This window comes from Hemicordylus capensis, chromosome 2 (genome assembly GCF_027244095.1).
Source record: "Hemicordylus capensis ecotype Gifberg chromosome 2, rHemCap1.1.pri, whole genome shotgun sequence".
Lineage (NCBI taxonomy): Eukaryota > Metazoa > Chordata > Lepidosauria > Squamata > Cordylidae > Hemicordylus > Hemicordylus capensis.
In genome coordinates this window covers 185,807,701-185,826,551 of record NC_069658.1, presented here as the reverse complement: position 1 = coordinate 185,826,551, position 18,851 = coordinate 185,807,701, and the positions used below count along the sequence as shown (strand labels likewise).

At 48.6% G+C, this 18,851-nt stretch overlaps 1 protein-coding gene across 9 annotated transcripts in view; it reads left to right on the top strand.

The window, feature by feature from the left end:
- HUWE1 (HECT, UBA and WWE domain containing E3 ubiquitin protein ligase 1) overlaps positions 1-18,851 on the top strand; it is a 170,422-nt gene that overhangs the window by 122,053 nt on the left and 29,518 nt on the right. For 5 of the 9 annotated variants that reach the window (XM_053295033.1, XM_053295027.1, XM_053295034.1 and 2 more), the window contains 11 exons: positions 12,051-12,227; positions 12,941-13,089; positions 13,553-13,619; positions 14,668-14,882; positions 15,091-15,302; positions 15,612-15,794; positions 16,100-16,272; positions 16,525-16,673; positions 17,293-17,368; positions 17,815-17,913; positions 18,222-18,355. In XM_053295033.1, coding sequence (XP_053151008.1) covers positions 12,051-12,227; positions 12,941-13,089; positions 13,553-13,619; positions 14,668-14,882; positions 15,091-15,302; positions 15,612-15,794; positions 16,100-16,272; positions 16,525-16,673; positions 17,293-17,368; positions 17,815-17,913; positions 18,222-18,355 — 1,634 coding nt within the window. The remainder of the gene's footprint in view (positions 1-12,050; positions 12,228-12,940; positions 13,090-13,552; positions 13,620-14,667; positions 14,883-15,090; positions 15,303-15,611; positions 15,795-16,099; positions 16,273-16,524; positions 16,674-17,292; positions 17,369-17,814; positions 17,914-18,221; positions 18,356-18,851) is intronic. The other 4 variants (XM_053295030.1, XM_053295032.1, XM_053295029.1 and 1 more) reach the window with 3 other exon arrangements.

The following is an 18,851-nucleotide window of genomic DNA, read 5'->3' as shown; positions in this document are numbered from 1 at the left end:
ATGGGCTATGAGCCTGCGCAGAGATCTCGTCGGAACCTAACAAGCTCAATTCTCAATATGCGGCTGCTCCACTCTTCATCCCCTCAGTCTTTCGCCCGTGCTTCAGTAAGCATCATGGAGTCTGCAGCTCGACAATGAGTAGGATCTATCTATTCCCTTGTGTTGTTTTTTTCTCTGCTCCAATTTTCTTCAATTTTCTTTATTTCTTTTGTGTAGTAGTGGTTTTTTCTTTGCGTTTTGGTTTTTTGTGGCTTTTCTCCTTCTTCGGAACTCCAATCCCGGCCGGGGTGGAGTGTTGTGCTGGGCACAATGAACTTTGAAAAATGTGTTTGTTGCTGATCTAAGATCCCTTCCCCCGATACTCATACCGAGTGTCTCTTGTGCATGGGGGAATTCCACATTGTTGAGACCTGTCTTCATTGTTAGAAGTTGACGAAGCAGGTTCACAAAAATAGGGCTTCTTGCCTGTGCACAGAGGACCTGGCTCTCCATTCCTTGGAAGCCTTATCGTTGAAGTGATCCGTTAAAATGGCTTCATCGTTGTAGTTGGAGCATTCTGTATCTGCTCCTGTGGAGGCCAAAAACCCGGCCGCGATACTGGTTTTGGCACCTCCTAGTGCTCATCTCTTGACTTCGAGTGAGCTGGTGCACTCTGAAGACCTCCCTAAACATTGTATGCCTGTAGTACCGAAGTCTTCCCCGAATCCCTCGGTGTCAATACCAAAGAGGAAGAAGAAGAAATCAAAGTTGCCTTGTGATTTGCCGGCGGGTCAACACCTCCCTCTTGTACTGAAGAAAAAGGCCACGTTGGTTCCTGCGTCAGAGGCCCCAGTGGCCAAGAAGCCTAAAGTGGACTCAGATCATCCTATACCGAAGTCATCGGTTTCGTGATGGCCTAGCTCGCCTTTGGCCGCAGATTCGTTGGACTTGGCTCCTGATCGAACTCGATCAAGTAGAGAACTCTCGGTGGCTACGGATGAGCCTGGGTACGCTTCATCGGAAGAGGAGGCCTATTCCCTGGACAAGCCCACAGAAGATGCATCGTGGCATTGTGGCTGCCTAGGCATCGTTCGCCCCCTCAAAGGCACCAGGAATGCATCTCTCTTATGGACCAAAGTGCCCTTTGGGACTTGGAAGAATGCTTCTCGGTTTACAGGCAAGATCAGGTCTGGGACCGTCGTAAGCCATCATATCCGGATTAGTACCAGGCAGGCTGCCATTTTCCCTTGAGTGAGGTTGAGCCTTCTTTTGGCGCTGGGACTCAATCGTGTGGTTGATATCAAATGGACTATCAGTTGGATTATTCAGACTATGTTAGGCCCCGGTATGGACTTCATTACTCGGAAGGCCCCACGTATGGGAAACCCTGAACCATGCAAGGCTGGCGTGAGCCCCACTCACCAGAAGGGAGGCTGTGCTCCTGCTCACCGCAACACTTCTCTCAGGATTGCAATAAGCAACATGACCCACCCTCTTTGGCTCCCGTGCTACAACAGGCTGCTGTGCCTGTCCAGGTACTGTGCTGGCAGAGCTTTCATTTCAGTACCGGACAATACGGGAAGCAAACCGGGCTCCTCTACGTGTTCTACGCCCTTAGCCTAAGACTCCTTGGCTCCTCTGGAGCCGGAATATGAGAGCGATACTAGCTCCCAGGACTCTGAAGGTGTTTAGCAAAGGTCTTCCCCGCTCGGCATACAGTTGGATTTGAAGCCTGTTTCCCAGTTGGAGGACCTTAAACAGTACTCCATGTACGTGGCCCGCATGGCTTTGGCCCTTGGCATGAGCCTAGCTACATAGCAGAAGGGAGAACTTGACCCATTGTTCAGCCTTATTGATTTGGAGGCCAAGATATCGGCCACTTTGCCCCTGAACTCGACACTGTTGGGGTTCATGTGGGGTCATTGGAAAAAGCTGACAACTCTTTCTCAGCCTAATAGTTTCTTGGAGAACTTTTATAGTGTGCAACTGCAGGATGATACAGCCTTTCTGAATTATCAGCCCACCCCAAATTTGATCATCGTGGAGGTGTCCCTGCAAAGCACCAGGGGTTATAGCCCTGGTGACAAAGAGGGCAGGAAACTGGACTCCTTCAGAAGGAGAATTTACTCGGCCTCCCACTTGAGGGTGACAAATTGTCAAGCTTATAACGCTCATTATAACCACTTTCTGTAGGAAAAAGTGGGTCCTTTCTTGGATCTCCTTCCTCAGGACAAGTGGGATCCGGTGAAAGCGTTTCTCCACGAGGTTAGTCAGGTGATGAAACAGGAGCTCTATTTGGCTCAGCATTCAGTGGAGTGTGCAGCTAAGGTGATGGCCACATCCATGGCGCTCTGACAACATGCTTGGCTGCATTTGTCTGAACTATGAGGCCCGTGCTAGGGTCAAGAACCTGCCCTTTTGAGGGCTCTAGCCTCTTTGCAGAGCAGATGGATGACACGCTCCAGAAGATTCGGACGCTGAGGAGCACAGTGTGATCCATGTTGTATTCTTCGTCAACCACCAAACCACAGAAAACTGCTAGGTGGTCGCCTTATAATCCACAGAAGACCCCTTCTCAACAGCAGTCACCATCCAAATGTTTGTTTCGTGGCAACTAGTTCCAGTTGAGGTACAAGTCGGGCTTCCAGCCTAGTAAGCCGGCCTTTCAGAAACAGTGCCTGAACACCTTCCAAAAGAAGCAGTGACTCGGGGCACTTCCAGACTCGCCTGGCCCCATTCTTGGCGAGTTGGAACAGAGTGACCATGGACCAGTGGGTCCTTACGATCATATGTTTGGGATAAACTCTGGAGTTCTGCAGGACACTGCCGGTGTCCGGGTTGTAATTACTCCGTGCACTCCAGAGTTGGACCAGGAGGTCACTGCTCTCCTCTCAAAGGATGCGATCAAGAAAGTTGTCAATCCAGAGAGTCTTGGTTTCTATTCCCGGTACTTTATTGTGCTGAAGCCAGACAGAGGTCAGCGTCCTATACTAGACCTCAAGGCCCTGAACAGACACTTGAACAACAAATTATTCCAGATGCTGTCAATACCGACCATTATGACCATCCTGGAAAAGGACATGTGGATGGTCTCCCTAGATTTGAAAGACGCATAGTACCACGTCTCGATACGCCCTCAGCATTGATGCTTCCTGCGCTTCCAGATCAGGGGGATCCCCTATCAATTCAAAGCCTTGCCGTTTGGTCTCATGATGGTGCTGAGGGTTTTTACAAAATGCCTAGTCCCTGTGATGGCTTTCCTGCAGGAGCGAGGGTTGCAGGTACTGCCATATTTAGACAATTGGCTCTTCCTGACGAGCACCAGACAAGCGGTCCTGGATGCCCTCGAGATCGTCGTGGATGCTCTGCAGGCTCTGGGTTTCCAAATCTATTTTAAGAAATCTCAGTTGGAACCCACCCGCAAGATACAGTTGATAGGGCTGATATTTGATACAACTTTGGAAAAGGTCTTCCTTCCAGATACTCTCCGGAGGTTGGCGGTCGCTTTCTTAGTTGGAGGCCACAGACTATGCGTTCGGTACAGCGCCTGTTGGGACATGTGGCGGCTACCACTTACGTATTACCTCAGGTGTGCCTTCAAATGTGCATCATTCAGAGGTGGTTCTTGGATGCATTCAATCCCCTTCGAGATCCGGGCCATCTGGAACATACGCCCCCTTGCTGGGTGTGGGAGACTGTGGCATAGTGAGCCAAGTTTCGACACCTGAACGTCAGTGCCCCCTTCCAGGCTTCCCGATCCCAATGGGTGATTACGACCGACACGTCAGAGCTCGGTTGTGGGGCGCACCTGGAGGGCTTTTGCCTGAGCGGACATTGGTCCCCCAGGGAGAGGACCCGGCACATCAATTATTTGGAGTTACTGGCCATATTCAGTGCTCTCAAGGGATTCTTGCCCGTGATCGGGGGTTGCTCAGTGACGGTCCAAATGGACAACACAATGGCAAAGGCCTACGTCAATCAACAAGGTGGCACATCTTCAAGGAGCCTTCTGTTCCTGTCTCTGGACCTTTGGCATTGGTGCATGGCACATGTGGTGTCACCTCAGGTGGTCTGTATTCAAGGATCCCTGAAAGTCCAGGTGGGCACCTTGAGCATGATGACAGTGGTCTCCCATGAGTGGGCCTTGGACTGGGGTGTTCCCAGGGACACACTTCTAAAATGGGGAGTGCCAACTCTGGATCTATTTGCCTCCCGGGACAATGCTCAATGGGCCCCCTGTTGCCTCAAGGGAGAGGAAGGCGAGGGCTCTCTAGGCAATGCCTTCGTCCTATCTTGGGCGGGCCCTCTACTGTACATGTTTCCCCCATTTCCTCTCATTCCGAGGGTGCTGAACAAACTGAGGGTGGATCGGGCCAGGGCCGTCCTGATAGCCCCGTGGTGGCTAGGAGGCCTTGGTTTCTGGCCCTGAGGCAACTGGTGGTGCTTTCCCACCCTACTGGACCTGCTGTCATGGGAGGGGGGGTTCAGGTGCTCCACCCGGATATTCGGCCCCTTCATCTGATGGCCTGGAAGGTCGTGCCAACTTCCCACTGAGACTCAAGGAAGTTTTGGTCGCAGCCAGAAAGCAGTCCACGCGGAAGTCCTATGATCACAAGTGGACTCGTTTCTGTTGGTTTGCTTCTTTGCATGAGTTTGATGAATTTAATCCTTCTGTACAAAACATATGCACATATCTGTTGTCCCTTAAGGAGTCTGGTTTGACGCTTTTGTCCCTTAAGGTAATTTGGCTGCTATTGTGGCACATTCCCCTTAAACCTCATGGTTTAAGGACCTGGTGGTGAATAGTTTACTAAAGGGTTTGTCCCATGTTTTGCCGGACAATCCTGTCATGTCACCAGCCTGGGATCTGTCTGTGGTTTTAGCCAGTCTGCTCCGGCCTCCCTTTGGGCCTCTGGCTTCAATTGAACCTCATTTCCTTACCTGGAAGGTCACCTTTCTGGTGGCTGTTACCTCCGCTAGGTGGGTGAGTGAGTTATGGGCCCTGAGGGTTGATCAACCATACCTTCAGTTCCATAAGGACAAGGTTGTGCTCAGGCCAGATGTCTAATTTCTTCCTAAGGTGGTATCTATGTTTCACCGTTCATCACCGCTCATTGCCTGTGTTTTTCCAAAACGCTTTCTCGGAAGCAGAGCGAAGGTTACATCGTTTGGACGTTAGAAGGGTGTTATCTTTCTATATCCAGAGGTCTGCTGAATGGAGAAAAACTTCTTCCCTGATCGTTCTTATGATGGGCCTCATAAGAGTCTTCAAGTTTCGGCCCAATCCCTGTCTAGACGGGTAGTTTCCACAATTGAACTTTGCTATCAATTGGCTCATAAGCAGCTGCCTGCTACTGTTAAAGTGCACCCAGGTCTGTGGCGTTCTCTGTTGCCTTTGATCGCACAGTCCCATTGGATGCTATCTGCCAGGCAGCTACCTGGGGTTTGCCTCATTCATTTATCCATCATTATGCTATTGGTGCCAGGGCACGAAATGATGCTGTATTTGGCCAGAGTGTCCTGCAATCAATTTTCAGTTGATGTACTTGTTTCTGAAATAAATACTTCTGCCAGTTTACATATTGCTTCTGTTTCTTCCCTGCTTCTTAGGTGCTAGCTTGCTTATGCACCCATTTGTGTAAAAGACAGAGACCATGTAGAACGACTGCAGGTTGCTTACTTGTAACTTTGGTTCTTCTAGTAGTCATCTGTCCTTTTACATGTCTTCCTGTCCTCCCCGCGGGGTCTACTGAAACTGGACTCCGTGACTGAGGGGATGAGGAGTGGAGCAGCGGCATATAGCGGCTGGGGGCGGAGTTCCCACCCGAAGCAGGATAATTGAGCTTGTTAAGTTCCGAAGAGGTCTCTGCACAGGCGCATAGCCCATTTGTGTGAAAGGACAGGACCACTAGAAGAACCAAAGTTACAGGTAAGCAATGTGTAGTTACTTCAGTCTCCTCAGTCCGACCTTAACCATCAAAGGCAGACACTATTGAAAATTCAAAAAGTTCAAGCTTTTATAGCAGATGCTACACTTAACTTGATTTATTTTACATCCGGTTAAGCTCTCCTACCAAACACTCCAACCTTCTTGTAATTAACCTCTTGGTCTGTTGCCACCATGAAGTCGGTACCCACTCATCTAAAGGGCAAGGGCATCTGCTCTATTCTGTTTACCATGCTTGAAAAAGATGGCTCCGTAAGAGCTGTCTTGGACTTAAAATTCCTAAAAAAATCCGTCCAATGCAGGACGTTCTGCATGGAGACTCTTTGTTCCATTGCAGAAGCTCTCCAACACTGATTTCCTAGCATCTGTGGACTTGCACGTACTGGTCCACCCAGTGACCCGCCCTGGGTGGATATTGGAACCCGCATATACACTTTCAATATGCAGGTTGACACTACTAATACAAAGTCCATCCATTCTGCTTCTCCTTGCCCCCCACCCCAATATTCACGGAGGTCCTGGCACCTTCACCTAAGGAAGATTCGGGTGTTCGCTTTCTTGGACAACCTCCTGATCATCCTCATCCCTCAGGAACATGGAATTAGATGTAAGAATTGCCCTACAAACTCTTATCAGACCACAGTTTCTTGGTGAACATGGAAAAGAGCCACCTTATGCCATCCAACCAAATTCACCACCTGGGGGCGATAATTGATACCAGTTAGGACTGCCTTATTCTTCTACCACATCATATACAAAAGATACTCTCCCTAATCCAACTAATCAAAACTGCAGAGAAGGTAGCACTGCTTCGGCTGGCAAAACTACTAGGTCTGATGGTGGCCATGGACTTGGTGCTTTGGGCATGATTCTATCTTTGCATCCTTCAATGGTTTCTGCTGCCCCATCAGGCCATGATAGCAAAGCATCAAACAACCAAGGTTGAGATTCCAACACAAGTTCTCCATTTCTTGCAGTGGTGGACTTGTCACATCTTAAGGCAAGAATTTCTTAGACGCTCCAAAGAATCATTTGATTATGGATGGGACGGGGGCTGTAGTGACCAACCTCCTCCACACTAAAGAGTTAACTGGAAATGAACCCTGTCTTGATGGACTGGCTGGTGAGCTCCAGGGCTCAGCCAATCAGCACAACAGGTGGGTGGGACCTAGAGAGCTGTTGCCAGGAAGAAGAGTATTAGAGGAGAAGCTAGTCTGGAGGTGCTCAAGAGGACATGTGGCCATGGAGTTTGGCTGCAGGAGAATAACTCTGCAGATCCTAGAAAGACAGGAGGGCAGGAAGCTTGAATTCTCATCCCGAGTTTGGAGAGTTCAAGGAAAGGAAGCCTGGGCTTTGGTTTTGGGAAGATTAATTTAGGGAAATGTTTTAGTCAGACTTTGTGCCAGGGAAGTTATATTTCTTTGGTGTGTGTGCTTTTGCATATTCCTGATGCTGTTCTGTTGTTTACCTGTAATGTAATTAAAATAAGAAACACTAGCCTACGCCCGTCCTACCTAGGGCGTTGCAAAAGACTCTATAAACATATAAGTGTGCATTAAGGCAACCTATTTTTTGTAATACTAAGTATTCTTAACTGTATCTAAGAAAGCTAGAAAGCCTCAGACGGAAGCAGTCTATAGTATTTGAATAAAACTGGTCTTTTTTTAGTTCTTGTCTTTTTACAAGCCTCTCAGTTGGTTTTTAACTCAGGAAAAGCAGAGGGGGGCAAAGTGGGTTTCTCTGCTGCAAACATGTCCTCAGATGGTCAGCAGCTATCAGTTTTCTCACCATGTGTAGGCTAGCACATGGAAGGTTTTTGTACTTATCCGATAGCAAAATAAAGAGAGTTTTCCCTGGGATTCCACCCCAAGCCCAGGGAGGTTCAAGCTCTTTAAATAAAAGGAGTGGTGGCGGCAGCATTTTGAACCTAATACAGAATAATTTTAGGAGAAGCCTAGCCAGGCAGCTCGGCAGGGATGATTCAGCATTTCTTTCCCTCACATGAGCTTGCTCTGAGACAAAGGCTTTAAACTGCTACAGGGGCACACTGTCTACACCATTCCACTCAAATGGTAACCCAAGAAAGCGAACACAGCAGCACTTGGCTGGAGCTCAGAGTTATATAACTGGCCCTACACAAGTTCAAGCCTCTCTTGCAGAACTGCCATGTCCTTATACGTACAGACAACATCACGGCCAAGGATCATGTGAACAATCAGGGGCACCAGGTCAAGATCTCTTCACCAAGAAGCAACTCAACTACTTATCAGAGTCCCACATTTCATTACTGATTGCCCACCACATCAATGGGGCACTGAACACGCAAGCAGACTGGCTCAGCCTTTAAGAGGTACATCCAGTAGAGTGGAATCTCCATGACAGTGTGTTCCAGCTCTTAATACAAGTTCTGGGCATCCTCAGGTAGACCTGTTTGCAACTCGGGCAAATGTGAAGCTTTCTTGGTTCTTCTCTCTCCCCTGTGAAAGCACTGAAGCCGTGGACACCGTATCATTTCCTTGGCCTTCAGGGCGTCTGTACACCTTTCTCCCAATCTGATTCTCAGCAGTATACTTTGCAGGATTTGGCTCCTGAAGGTGCAGGTGATTCTCGTGGAACCACACTGGCCCCATCCATGGTTCACAGACAACCTACATATGGTGGTGGCGGGCCCCTGGTTTTTTCCATGGTTACCAAAACTGCTTCATCAGGGTCCCATTCACCACCACAACCCAGCATGGTTCAAGCTTGCTTCATGATGACAGCACAATGTCCTAAAAAAATATGGATATATACAAAAAGTTTCTGGACACCATCCTAGCATCCAGGAGAGACCCCACAAACTATATCTACCAGTCCATGTGGAGAGTATTCGTTCACTGGTGTCATCATCACTCCATCTCTGCTGTAGACTGTGGACTACCTAAGCTGTTCCTCTTCCTGCAGGAAAGTTTGGACAAAGGCCTCGGGGCTAACATGCTGAAACAGCAAGTGGTGGCCTGCATTCCCATCCACATCTTAAGCGATTCCTAAGAGGTGCTACACTCAGCTCACCACCTACAGTCTATAGGTGTTACCTGTATAAGGTGTTAGTGTGTTACATGTGCTGCCATTTAAACCTGTCAGTTCCATTCCTTTCTTCACCTTCAAGCTGGCTTCCTTGTGGCCATCACTTCAGCTAGACACATTTCTGAACTATGTACTTTGTCAGTGGATACCAATTTCTACATCTTATCACCGGATTCCGTTCATTTGATACCTCACCCTTCCTTTCTTCCTAAAGTTTTGTCAGTTTTCCACCTACTTCCTTGCTTCTGCCCATTTGGAAAAGCAATGGCATAAGCTAGATGTGTGACGCTGCCTGGAAGAATACATATCTTGCATGGCATCCTTCAGATCCACAGATGCTCTGTTTGTATCTTTCCTTCCAGCATCTGTGGGACAGAAGGTGTCACCTTTGCTATCACTAGATGGATTAAAGCATGCATAGCACTGGCCTATGAAGCACAGAATCTGTGGCAACTACGTTGGCTGCTTTTTGCACTGGCCGAAATCTGCTAGGCAGCCACATGGACATCTCCATCCACCTTCACTTGGCACTACAAGCTCAATCTGCATTGCTCCTCTCAGGCAGCCTTCTGCAGATGGGTCTTTCAGCATGTTCTTCTGCCCCCTCCCAGGAATACTAGCTGTGACACGTCTTACAGTAGAGTTCTCATCCAGCAGCAGAGAAAGGAGCGTTAGTTACTCACTGTGAAGCCTTCTTCTTGTTGCTGGATTTGAGGACATCTCAACCCACCCAGTTGGGTGTCCACTTCTACTGGTTTGCATTTCCTCCTGATTTCCGCTCTCTGTACCTTGATCAGAACTGGGAGGGGTTACCTTTTTCGGGCTTATAAAGCTTTTTGGCTAATTAAAATAGTCCTGTCCTCTGGGAAGAATAACCCTTGTGAGATGTCCTCAAATCAAGCAGCAAGAAGCAGCCTTCACGGTGAGTAACCAATGCTCCTTTTTATTAATATAACCTGAAATTTCTCAGGATACCAAATAGCCAAGTCTGTGCAGGCTCAAACATATGATAGCACACACAGAGCCCTGTAGTGACTGCTGGGTGTATCCTATGCTCTTAATTTCTAAATAACTCTGTTTGCAAGGATGTTAGCATGCAGATATTCTTCCACTGAGCTTGTCTATGGCATGATCCCCATCTCCTAAGGGGAATGTGCTCATGCATGTAATCTCCCATTCAAATGCAAGCCAAGGTGGAATATGCTTCAGCATATGGACAATTCCTGCTCAGTATCATAACACTAGCTCTTCTTTGGAGAAAATTGTCCCCTTTCTTCATATAAAAATAGTAGTGGGTGGTATGTGTCTTTTGGCTGACAAAAATCCAGAGTTGCTGGGTTATCAGAAAGTTATCAAAATAAATATGGATGATATAGCACATAATGGCAGCACTTAATTTCAAGTCAATTGGTCCACCCCATCTATCAAGATAAAATGGATTTATTTACTCATTGTAAAAAATATTGTAACATTACACTAAAGAATCCACTTCTCGTCTGCAAATTTAAGCTTTCTTGCCAGTCAGCCACTCCAGAGTTGATTGCAAGGTGTATAGCAAAGAGGACACCCTCACAGTCCTGGTCCAGCTTTGAGGCCTTATACTGCCCAGTGCCCCAGCCACCAGCCCACATAGTTCCACATTTATTGTATGTATTTTTATTTATTGTTAGGGTTATATACCGCCTTTCATAAAAATTATTATCCCATACCATATAACTCCCCCCCCACTGCCACCCCCACCCCCATTAATTTAGTGCAACCTAAGCACCACACAGGTTAGTAAGGGACATTGTCTCCTCCCATGATATTGCCTATCTTGGTGGTCAGAGTAGCAAGCAGCGCAGGTAATGTTGAGCTTGGGGGCTGCAGCTGGCCGAATGGCTGTTTCCCCCGGTCCTCCAAACAATGGTGATAGTGGAGAAGTAGGTACTTCCGCAGCAGTCTGCCCTGCCCTGCCGTCGCAGCTGGCAAACAAATTTAAAAAGACCTGCCAGCACCACAGTTGTCCTTTTTTAAATAGGGCCATGGACACATGGGGAGGAACTGTACAGAGCAAATGAAAACAGAGCAAGCAAGCACTTGTGGGCAGATCTGGGAGTGGGGGTTCAGCCAGCCCAGCCCTAGGAGAGGAGGTATGCATGGCTGGCACTGTGGGTGGCACCAGCATGCTTGACCACTGGCACTGACAGGTAGCTGCCTGCCTCCTGGATGCCATGGTGGCTCTCCAGGCTCATGCATCTGCTCTGCTGGGCACAGGGCAGCAGCTTGTGAGGGCAGAAGCCACCAAGCCCGCCAGACATTCTGGCTTCCTCCTCTCCTGCCGTCTTTGCATGGCACTTCTTCTGCTGGGTTGCCGCCTGCTGCCCATGCTGACCCACAGTGGCACAGGAGCAGCACACAATTTAGTCAAGATGCGGCCAGCTTTCCCACTGCTGCGCGGTGCGTGCCTCCTCGCCTCGGCCCAGCGCCTCGGCCCAGCCCCAGCAAGCTGGCAGTCTTTGCTGGCTGCTCCACCCACAAGGCTCAAGTGGCCTTTGCACATGTGCGCCACCTCCCATTGGTCTGCACTCTAATTTTTGGTGCTGCCTCAACTGGTACATGACTTAGTCAAGATACAGCTGGCTTCCCCACTGATTGCCACTGCTGCCCGGCATGGCATGTGCCTCCTTGCCCCTGCCCAGTGCCTCAGCCCAGCTTGGGCCATGGCAAGCCAACATTCCTTGCTGGCTGCTCCACCCCAGGTGGAGGCAGCACATGCACGGAGGCCATCTGAGTCCTGGAGGCATAGCAGCCAGCAAGGAATGCTGGCCTGCCTGAGGGGAGGAGGAGGTACACATCGCAGCGGGCGGCATCCTGACTAAATCTCGCACCGGTTAGGGTTAGAGTGTGGGCTGGCATGGGCGGGTGCAGTAAGCGGGGAGTTACCCAGCAGCGCCCCTGGACTGGGAGAAGTGCTGAGTCAGGCTGCCCCCTCATCCTGGCTCCACTCGCCAGTGCTCCACCCCACATGGGTTACCAGTGTTGGCTGCTCTATTTTTTTTTATTCTTTCTCCTTTTGCTCCCCAAGCCTCTGACGATGAGTTCGAGAACCTACGGATCAAGGGCCCAAACGCTGTGCAGCTAGTGAAAACTACTCCAGTGAAGCCCTCACCACTGCCAGTCATACCTGATACCATCAAGGAGGTGATCTATGACATGCTGAATGCTCTGGCTGCCTACCATGCCCCTGATGAAGGTATGTGATAGCTTGGGGTAGAGTGGACTGAAACGAAATGTATGTGGGAGTCAAAAACCTCTTAATGCTGAGGGTTTGATGCTCCCTTAGACCCAGGTATTTTACTCTCGTCTGGGGTTTTCTGTTCTTGATGTGGCCAGCTGTCTCATCCACCATTTTTCTTGATAACATGGACATGCATATTATTAGTTAGGCTGAAAAATATAATCTCATGGATTTTTCCGAAATCCAGAGAACAATTTGTTATGGGGTGGCTAGCGAAGTTTATCTCCATCTACACTGCTCAGACGTTTATGTAATAGTTCCATGAATTTTGATCTTTTGTTTTCACTTATGGTTTAGAAAACTAATACTACTATTTTCTGGGTGCCTTTTAACATGACTTCTGCCTATAAGCTTTATTTGGTCTTCCCTGCTTCCCACCTTTGCAATACCGGGAGGATTGAGCAAGAACTTCTACTCCCTATAATGGATTGTTGATTAGCTTGGCCTTTCTTTTATAAAACCTCTTGAAATTAACTAGAAAGTATTGCTACAGCTACTTCTGAATTTACTTGTCCAATGATTTGTACAAAAAAAAGTTGTAGATGTTCATGTGCACAAACCTTATCATAGGAAGTAACCTTTTATTGAGTCAGTCTGCTGGTCCATCTCCATTGACTAGCAACAGCTCCCCAGGGTTTCAGACAAGCATGTTCTCTTTCTCTTTCTAGCAGACAAGTCAGAGCCCAAGGCAAGCACTGCTGCTAACCAGGAGGTGAGCCAGATCTTACAAGATATGGGAGACGACGTATACCAACAGTACCGCTCTCTGACCCGTCAGGGCAGTGACTTTGACTCTCAGACAGGCTTTGGCATCAATGTAAGTCCTCTGAACTGCTTCTGCAACCAATATCCTAAATAGTTATCCTTGTATCTGTAGAGAGCACCTTGGGATATACTGACTCTTTAAGAACAAAAAGCCCCCAAGATCTTCAATCCTTAACATTAATTGAACAACTTTTCTGAAGAATCAATTTGCATTTACTTGGCAGGTGTTATGAGATTCCCAAATCTCATAACACCTCATTTGCAGGGCACCTTTAAAATAGTTTGCTAGCTTTGAGTGCGTCTGTTCAGATGTTGATGACTCTTTTGATTTTTCTCATGGCTTTAGAACTGTGTGTTCATTCTTTTTCTCCTTGCTCCATAGCCGTAAATGGCAGTAAAAGCTGTAGTGGCTTTTCTTTGTATAGGACTCCACAGCAATCTGCTCCCCCTGCATTGGTGCATTTTAAGTCAAGTAACTCTGTCCTGTTCATTGAGTTCTCGCTCTTCCTCTCTAGGCTCAGGTCTTTGCTGCTGATAGCGCAGCAGCTGAGACTCCCCAGTCTGGGACCCCTCAAGGAGACGGTAAGTGCTATCTTCTCTGATTTGATTGGGCACTATATCAGAGAGAAGCAAAGAATTTGGGAATGGAGGCCATAGCTCAGTGGTAGAACATCCATTTTGCATGCAGAAGGTCCCAGGTTCAATCCTTAGCATCTATAGCTCAGTGGTAGAACATCCATTTTGCATGCAGAAGGTCCCAGGTTCAATCCTTAGCATCTCCAAGTAGGACAAGGAAAGACATCTGCCTGTAACCTTGGAGAGCCACTGCCAGTCAGTTTAGCCTGTACTGCATTAGGTGAAGCAATGGTTTGACTTTGTATAAGGCAACCTTTGGTGTTCCTAATGCCTCTCCAGGGGATTTCCTCTGAGGTGTCGTGCATCTGTAAATATTAAAACCTGTGATAAAGCAGCTTTCAAACCTCACCCCTGCACCCCGGGGGCGTGTGAAGTGTGAAGGACCCCAGGCGTGTGAAGTAGGCCCTGTTCCTGTAGAAGTAGCCAGTCTGCTTTTAGTTGTGAAGATGGTGTTCCTTGGTCCTTGCCCAGTGTCCCAGAGAGAACAAACCTTTGCAGCCCCTGTCTTATCTGCTACACTGATCCCAATCTGTTCTGACACTTGGTTTTTGGGGGCAGCAGCTCTTTGACTTGGGATGTGCCCGAACCAGTTTGGCGCCGCCACAGGGAAGCGCCGAACCGGCTCAGGCGCCCACCTCCAAACCGGTTTGGTGGGGCGGGGGGCGGCTCCTTTAAAAACCTCATCTTCGTACACACACACACACACGAACCCCACTTTTCCGGGTGTGGTGCTCACTTTACAAATGGCCGTGGGCAGCTGCAGTGCTGCTCCCAGTAGCCTGTGTGTGGTGGCTGCTGGGAGCAGTGCTGCAGCTGCGTACAGCCGTTTGTAAAGTGAGTGCCGCACCTGGAAAAGCGGTGGGGCAGCGGAGGAGCAGGTAATGACCTGCTCACCTGATTTTTAAAGGAACAGATCCCCGCCCATAGCTGCCCGAGCCAGTTCAGGCACATGCCTCTCTTTGACTGGTTAATATTTTTCCCTTCTCTCTTGTAGCCTCCACTCCTGAAGAATCAAGGGAGAATAAAAAGGATAAGGAGGGTGATAAGGCAGCAGAAGAAAATAAGCAGAAGGCTAAGGGAAGCAAGCCACTCATGCCCACTTCCACCATCTTACGGCTGCTGGCGGAGCTTGTGCGTTCCTATGTAGGCATCGCTACCTTAATTGCAAACTACAACTACACTGTGGGCCAGTCCGAGCTCATAAAGGAGGTGAGAAGCCCTGGAACTGACTGAGTGGTGGCAAGGAACTGTGGGCTGTGAATGAGGTAGATGTAAGGAAAAGCTCTTAAAGCTGGAGCTCCTAGTTTAAGTCCAGTGAATGTTCAGAGAGATTGCTGGGTGGCAGTGTTGCAAATGAAGGAAGAATGGGCCTTCCAGATTTGCTTTTGTTACTGATCTCTTCCTGTGTCTTTTTCAGGACTGTAGTGTGTTGGCTTTTGTCCTGGACCATCTGCTCCCCCACACCCAGAATGCAGAAGACAAAGATACTCCAGCCCTGGCTCGCCTCTTCCTAGCCAGCTTGGCAGCAGCAGGTAGTGGTACAGATGCCCAGGTGGCCTTGGTGAATGAGGTGAAGGCAGCCCTGGGCCGGGCACTGGCCATGGCAGAGAGCACCGAGAAGCATGCCAGGTGAGGTGGGACTCCCACCGTGGGAGGGGTTGAAGTGGCATTTGCTCTTGGGGATGGATAAAGGTTACGGTGCACTGACTCTGTAGGTTCTTCTAGCCTTGTGATGCAGACAGATCTTTCAGTAAATTCCCATTGGAGGACATTACTAAACTGGGTGTGTAGCCAGTGGTTATAAGAAAATGCACACACCACCAGTGAAGTTATTTGCTGCCAGGGAGATGCTGGGTCAGGGAAGAGCCAACTGTCTGTGATACTGTCTCAGGGGAGAAACATTATGTGCCCTTGCTGACAATGCCTATCTGACTCCAGGCTGCAGGCTGTCATGTGCATCATCAGCACCATTATGGAATCATGCCCATCCACCTCCAGCTTCTACAGCAGTGCAACAGCCAAGACTCAGCACAATGGCATGAACAACATCATCCGCCTCTTCCTCAAGAAGGGACTAGTCAATGACTTGGCCAGAGTGCCTCACAGCCTCGATCTGTCCAGGTGCTTGTCTGTCTTTCCTCCTCCCCACCCCGCCCTTTTTTTTCCCAGAAGAGAAGCAGAGGCTGCTCAGATATCACTGGAGTAAAAGACGACACAAGTTCTATCCCTAGCTTGGCCTTCATTGAGAATTGGCCTTGAGGAAAGTTTGCTCTTCCTGTCACCTTCCAGTGGTTCAGAGTTCTCTGATCTGTCCACTAAGAGGCAGCTCCGAGGTTGGCCCTATAATGGCCTCAGCCCTTTAAGGCTGTTGGTCACTGTCTGGGAGCTCATCTGTATGTATGTATGGCTTTTTCTGTTTCCCAAAGTCCCAACATGGCCAACACAGTGAATGCCGCCTTGAAACCTTTGGAGACTCTGTCGCGTATTGTCAACCAGCCCAGCAGTCTCTTTGGCAGCAAGAGTGCCTCAAGCAAGAGCAAGGCAGAGCAGGATGCTCAAGGAGCAGCACGAGATGCCAACAGTGGCCAACAAGATGCGGGTATGTGGATTTCAACATCAGAAGTTCTGAGCTGTGCACCCTGCATCTCTTCACTACCGCCTTCCAACCTGTTGCCATAACTAGTCTCTCCATGTATGCTTCCCTTCCTCCTCCCCCACCCCACATGCTTCCCTTGCTTGGAATCCTTCCTGGTTTCTCCCACGGTGTGTGCTTCCATTGATGGTCCTTAAGTCAGTTTGAAGGATGACTTGGGAGGGTCATCCTAAGGCCCGGACACACTCTGACTTGCAGGAGAGAGTGGGGAAGCGGAGGCTCCTGAGGAGGATCATGACGTTGCCCAAGCAGAGGTAGCAGATGGCGACATCATGGATGGTGAAGCAGAGAGCGATGCTGTGGTGATTGCTGGGCAGCCTGAAGTGCTGAGCACCCAAGAGATGCAGGTATACGTGGTGGCTTGCAGAGGTCTGTCTTTGCAAGATGTGGCTGGCAATTTCAAGACAGGGAATGTAAGTCACTAGCTAGGATCACTTCTCTTCCTGCTCAAAGTGTTCAAGCTGAAGTTTATATGAGGCCACATGTAGGGAGAGTGGATGAAAGCAACTGATGACCAAGAGTCTGCTCTAGGAACACATGAAGCTGCCATATACTGAGTCAGGCCATTGTTCCATCTAGCTCAGTACTGTCTACACTGACTGGCAGCAGCTCTTCATGATTTCACAGTGGTCTTTCCCAGCCCTACGTGGAGATGCCAGCTATTGAACTTGGGACCTTCTGCATGCAAAGCAAATGCTCTACCATTGAGCTATGGCCCCCCCTGTCCCATTTTAAATCCGTCCAGTTTTCCTTAATATATTGTATGGACTTGCACAGTGTTTTATTTGCTTCTGGCAGGATGTGACATTTGAGGCCAGGGTGGCTGGAGAATAGTATCTAGTTGTGGTGGAGCGGGAATTTGAGACGTGTAGCCAGAACTTAGGATTGCACAGTTTTGGAGTACAACGCTTTTATTTGGGTGTGAAGAACTAGACCTCATTGGTGTGCTTCTCTCTACCCTTCTAGGTGGAAAATGAGCTGGAGGATCTAATAGACGAGTTGTTGGAGCAGGATGGTGGCTCAGGGAACAGTACCATAATAGGTGAGCGCCAGGCCCAAACTCTGGCCTCAGGGGTTGCCCTTCAAGCCTTCTGAATTTGGTTTAGTCCTGTGAGTGACCCCTGAAGAATCTGTTTTCATGGCACAGATAATCCTTTCTTGTATGGAAAGATCACCTTCTGCTCTTACCTGTGCAGCTGCCCTTTCCCACAGAACATGGATGCTGTGCTTTAGCTGGCCCATGTTGACGCTGCCTGGAGGTTCTGTTAGGAAGGGTCTGTTTCTGTAACTCCTGGGAAGGGAGCAGGAGGTGGAATCCTCTGATGTGGGGCACGTGGCTCCTCAAACTAGATCCACAACTGCTAAGGACACTGTCATCAGCACTCCTATCAGGAATGTAATAAGTGTTTGCTGATACATTCCTCTAAGGGGGAGGGTTGTTTGCTCATAACTTTACTAAGTCCTGCACCCTGCCCTTGTGTCCTTCAGTGGGTCCGAGTGGAGAGGATGAGTCTCAGGAGGATGTGTTGATGGATGAGGCACCTTCCAATCTGAGCCAGGCTTCCACATTACAGGCCAACAGGGAAGGTGAGGCATTGCCTAAGATGTGACATGGAGTCATTAGGGAAAGTGCCTGTAGTAATCCTTAATGGGGAGGGGGCTAGTGCAGGAGAAGGGTTATCTAGCAGGATGCCAGAGGCGACACAGGCTTAAGCTCTCCTAAAATGGAGGAGGGGAAGTAGAGAGATCTGAGACCAGGTTCTGCAAGGCTTCTCTCAACTGGCAAGAAGAATTCAATATAAGAATCTTGTCAAGAAGATGGCATGCCTGGGAAATAACTTGGCTTAACTGGAAGAAGCCAAGTTGTCTCACCTGCACTCTCAAATGTGCTTTAGATTCAATGAATATCCTGGATCCTGAGGATGAGGAGGAGCACACGCAGGAGGAAGACAGCAGTGGCAGCAATGAGGATGAAGATGATAGTCAGGATGAGGAGGAAGAGGAGGAGGAGGAAGATGAAGATGATCAGGTAAAGACATTAGAGGGAAGACTACAGAGAAGTCTTGGCTGGCAGTGATTTTTGATTGATTGATTGATTGGTTGATTGAATGAATTTATCTACCACCTAATATCAAAATCTCTAGGTGGTTTACAGAATTAAAACACAGTATAAAATATAAAACATTTGAAATACATAAAAATATAAAATAGATAACACATTAAAATTTTAAATTTATCACCTGAAGGTGTTCACAGAGTCGACTTTTAAAAAATGAAAATAAAGATAATGAGTGGCTAGAACTTAGAATAACAGTTGCTGGTGGAGAGCAAAACCAATGTGGGACTGGGAGCCATTGTGCCTTGGTTTTATATTTGGTCAAAGTAAGAGTTGGGGTCTGAGATCCAGAATTCTCCCTCAGAAGAGGGTTGTATCCATGGATCATGGGATTGCTTACGACCTCCTGCTCCGAGACAGGGCCAATCAGAGACTTCTCCTCCCACAGGAGGGCGGGGTAATCCCCTCA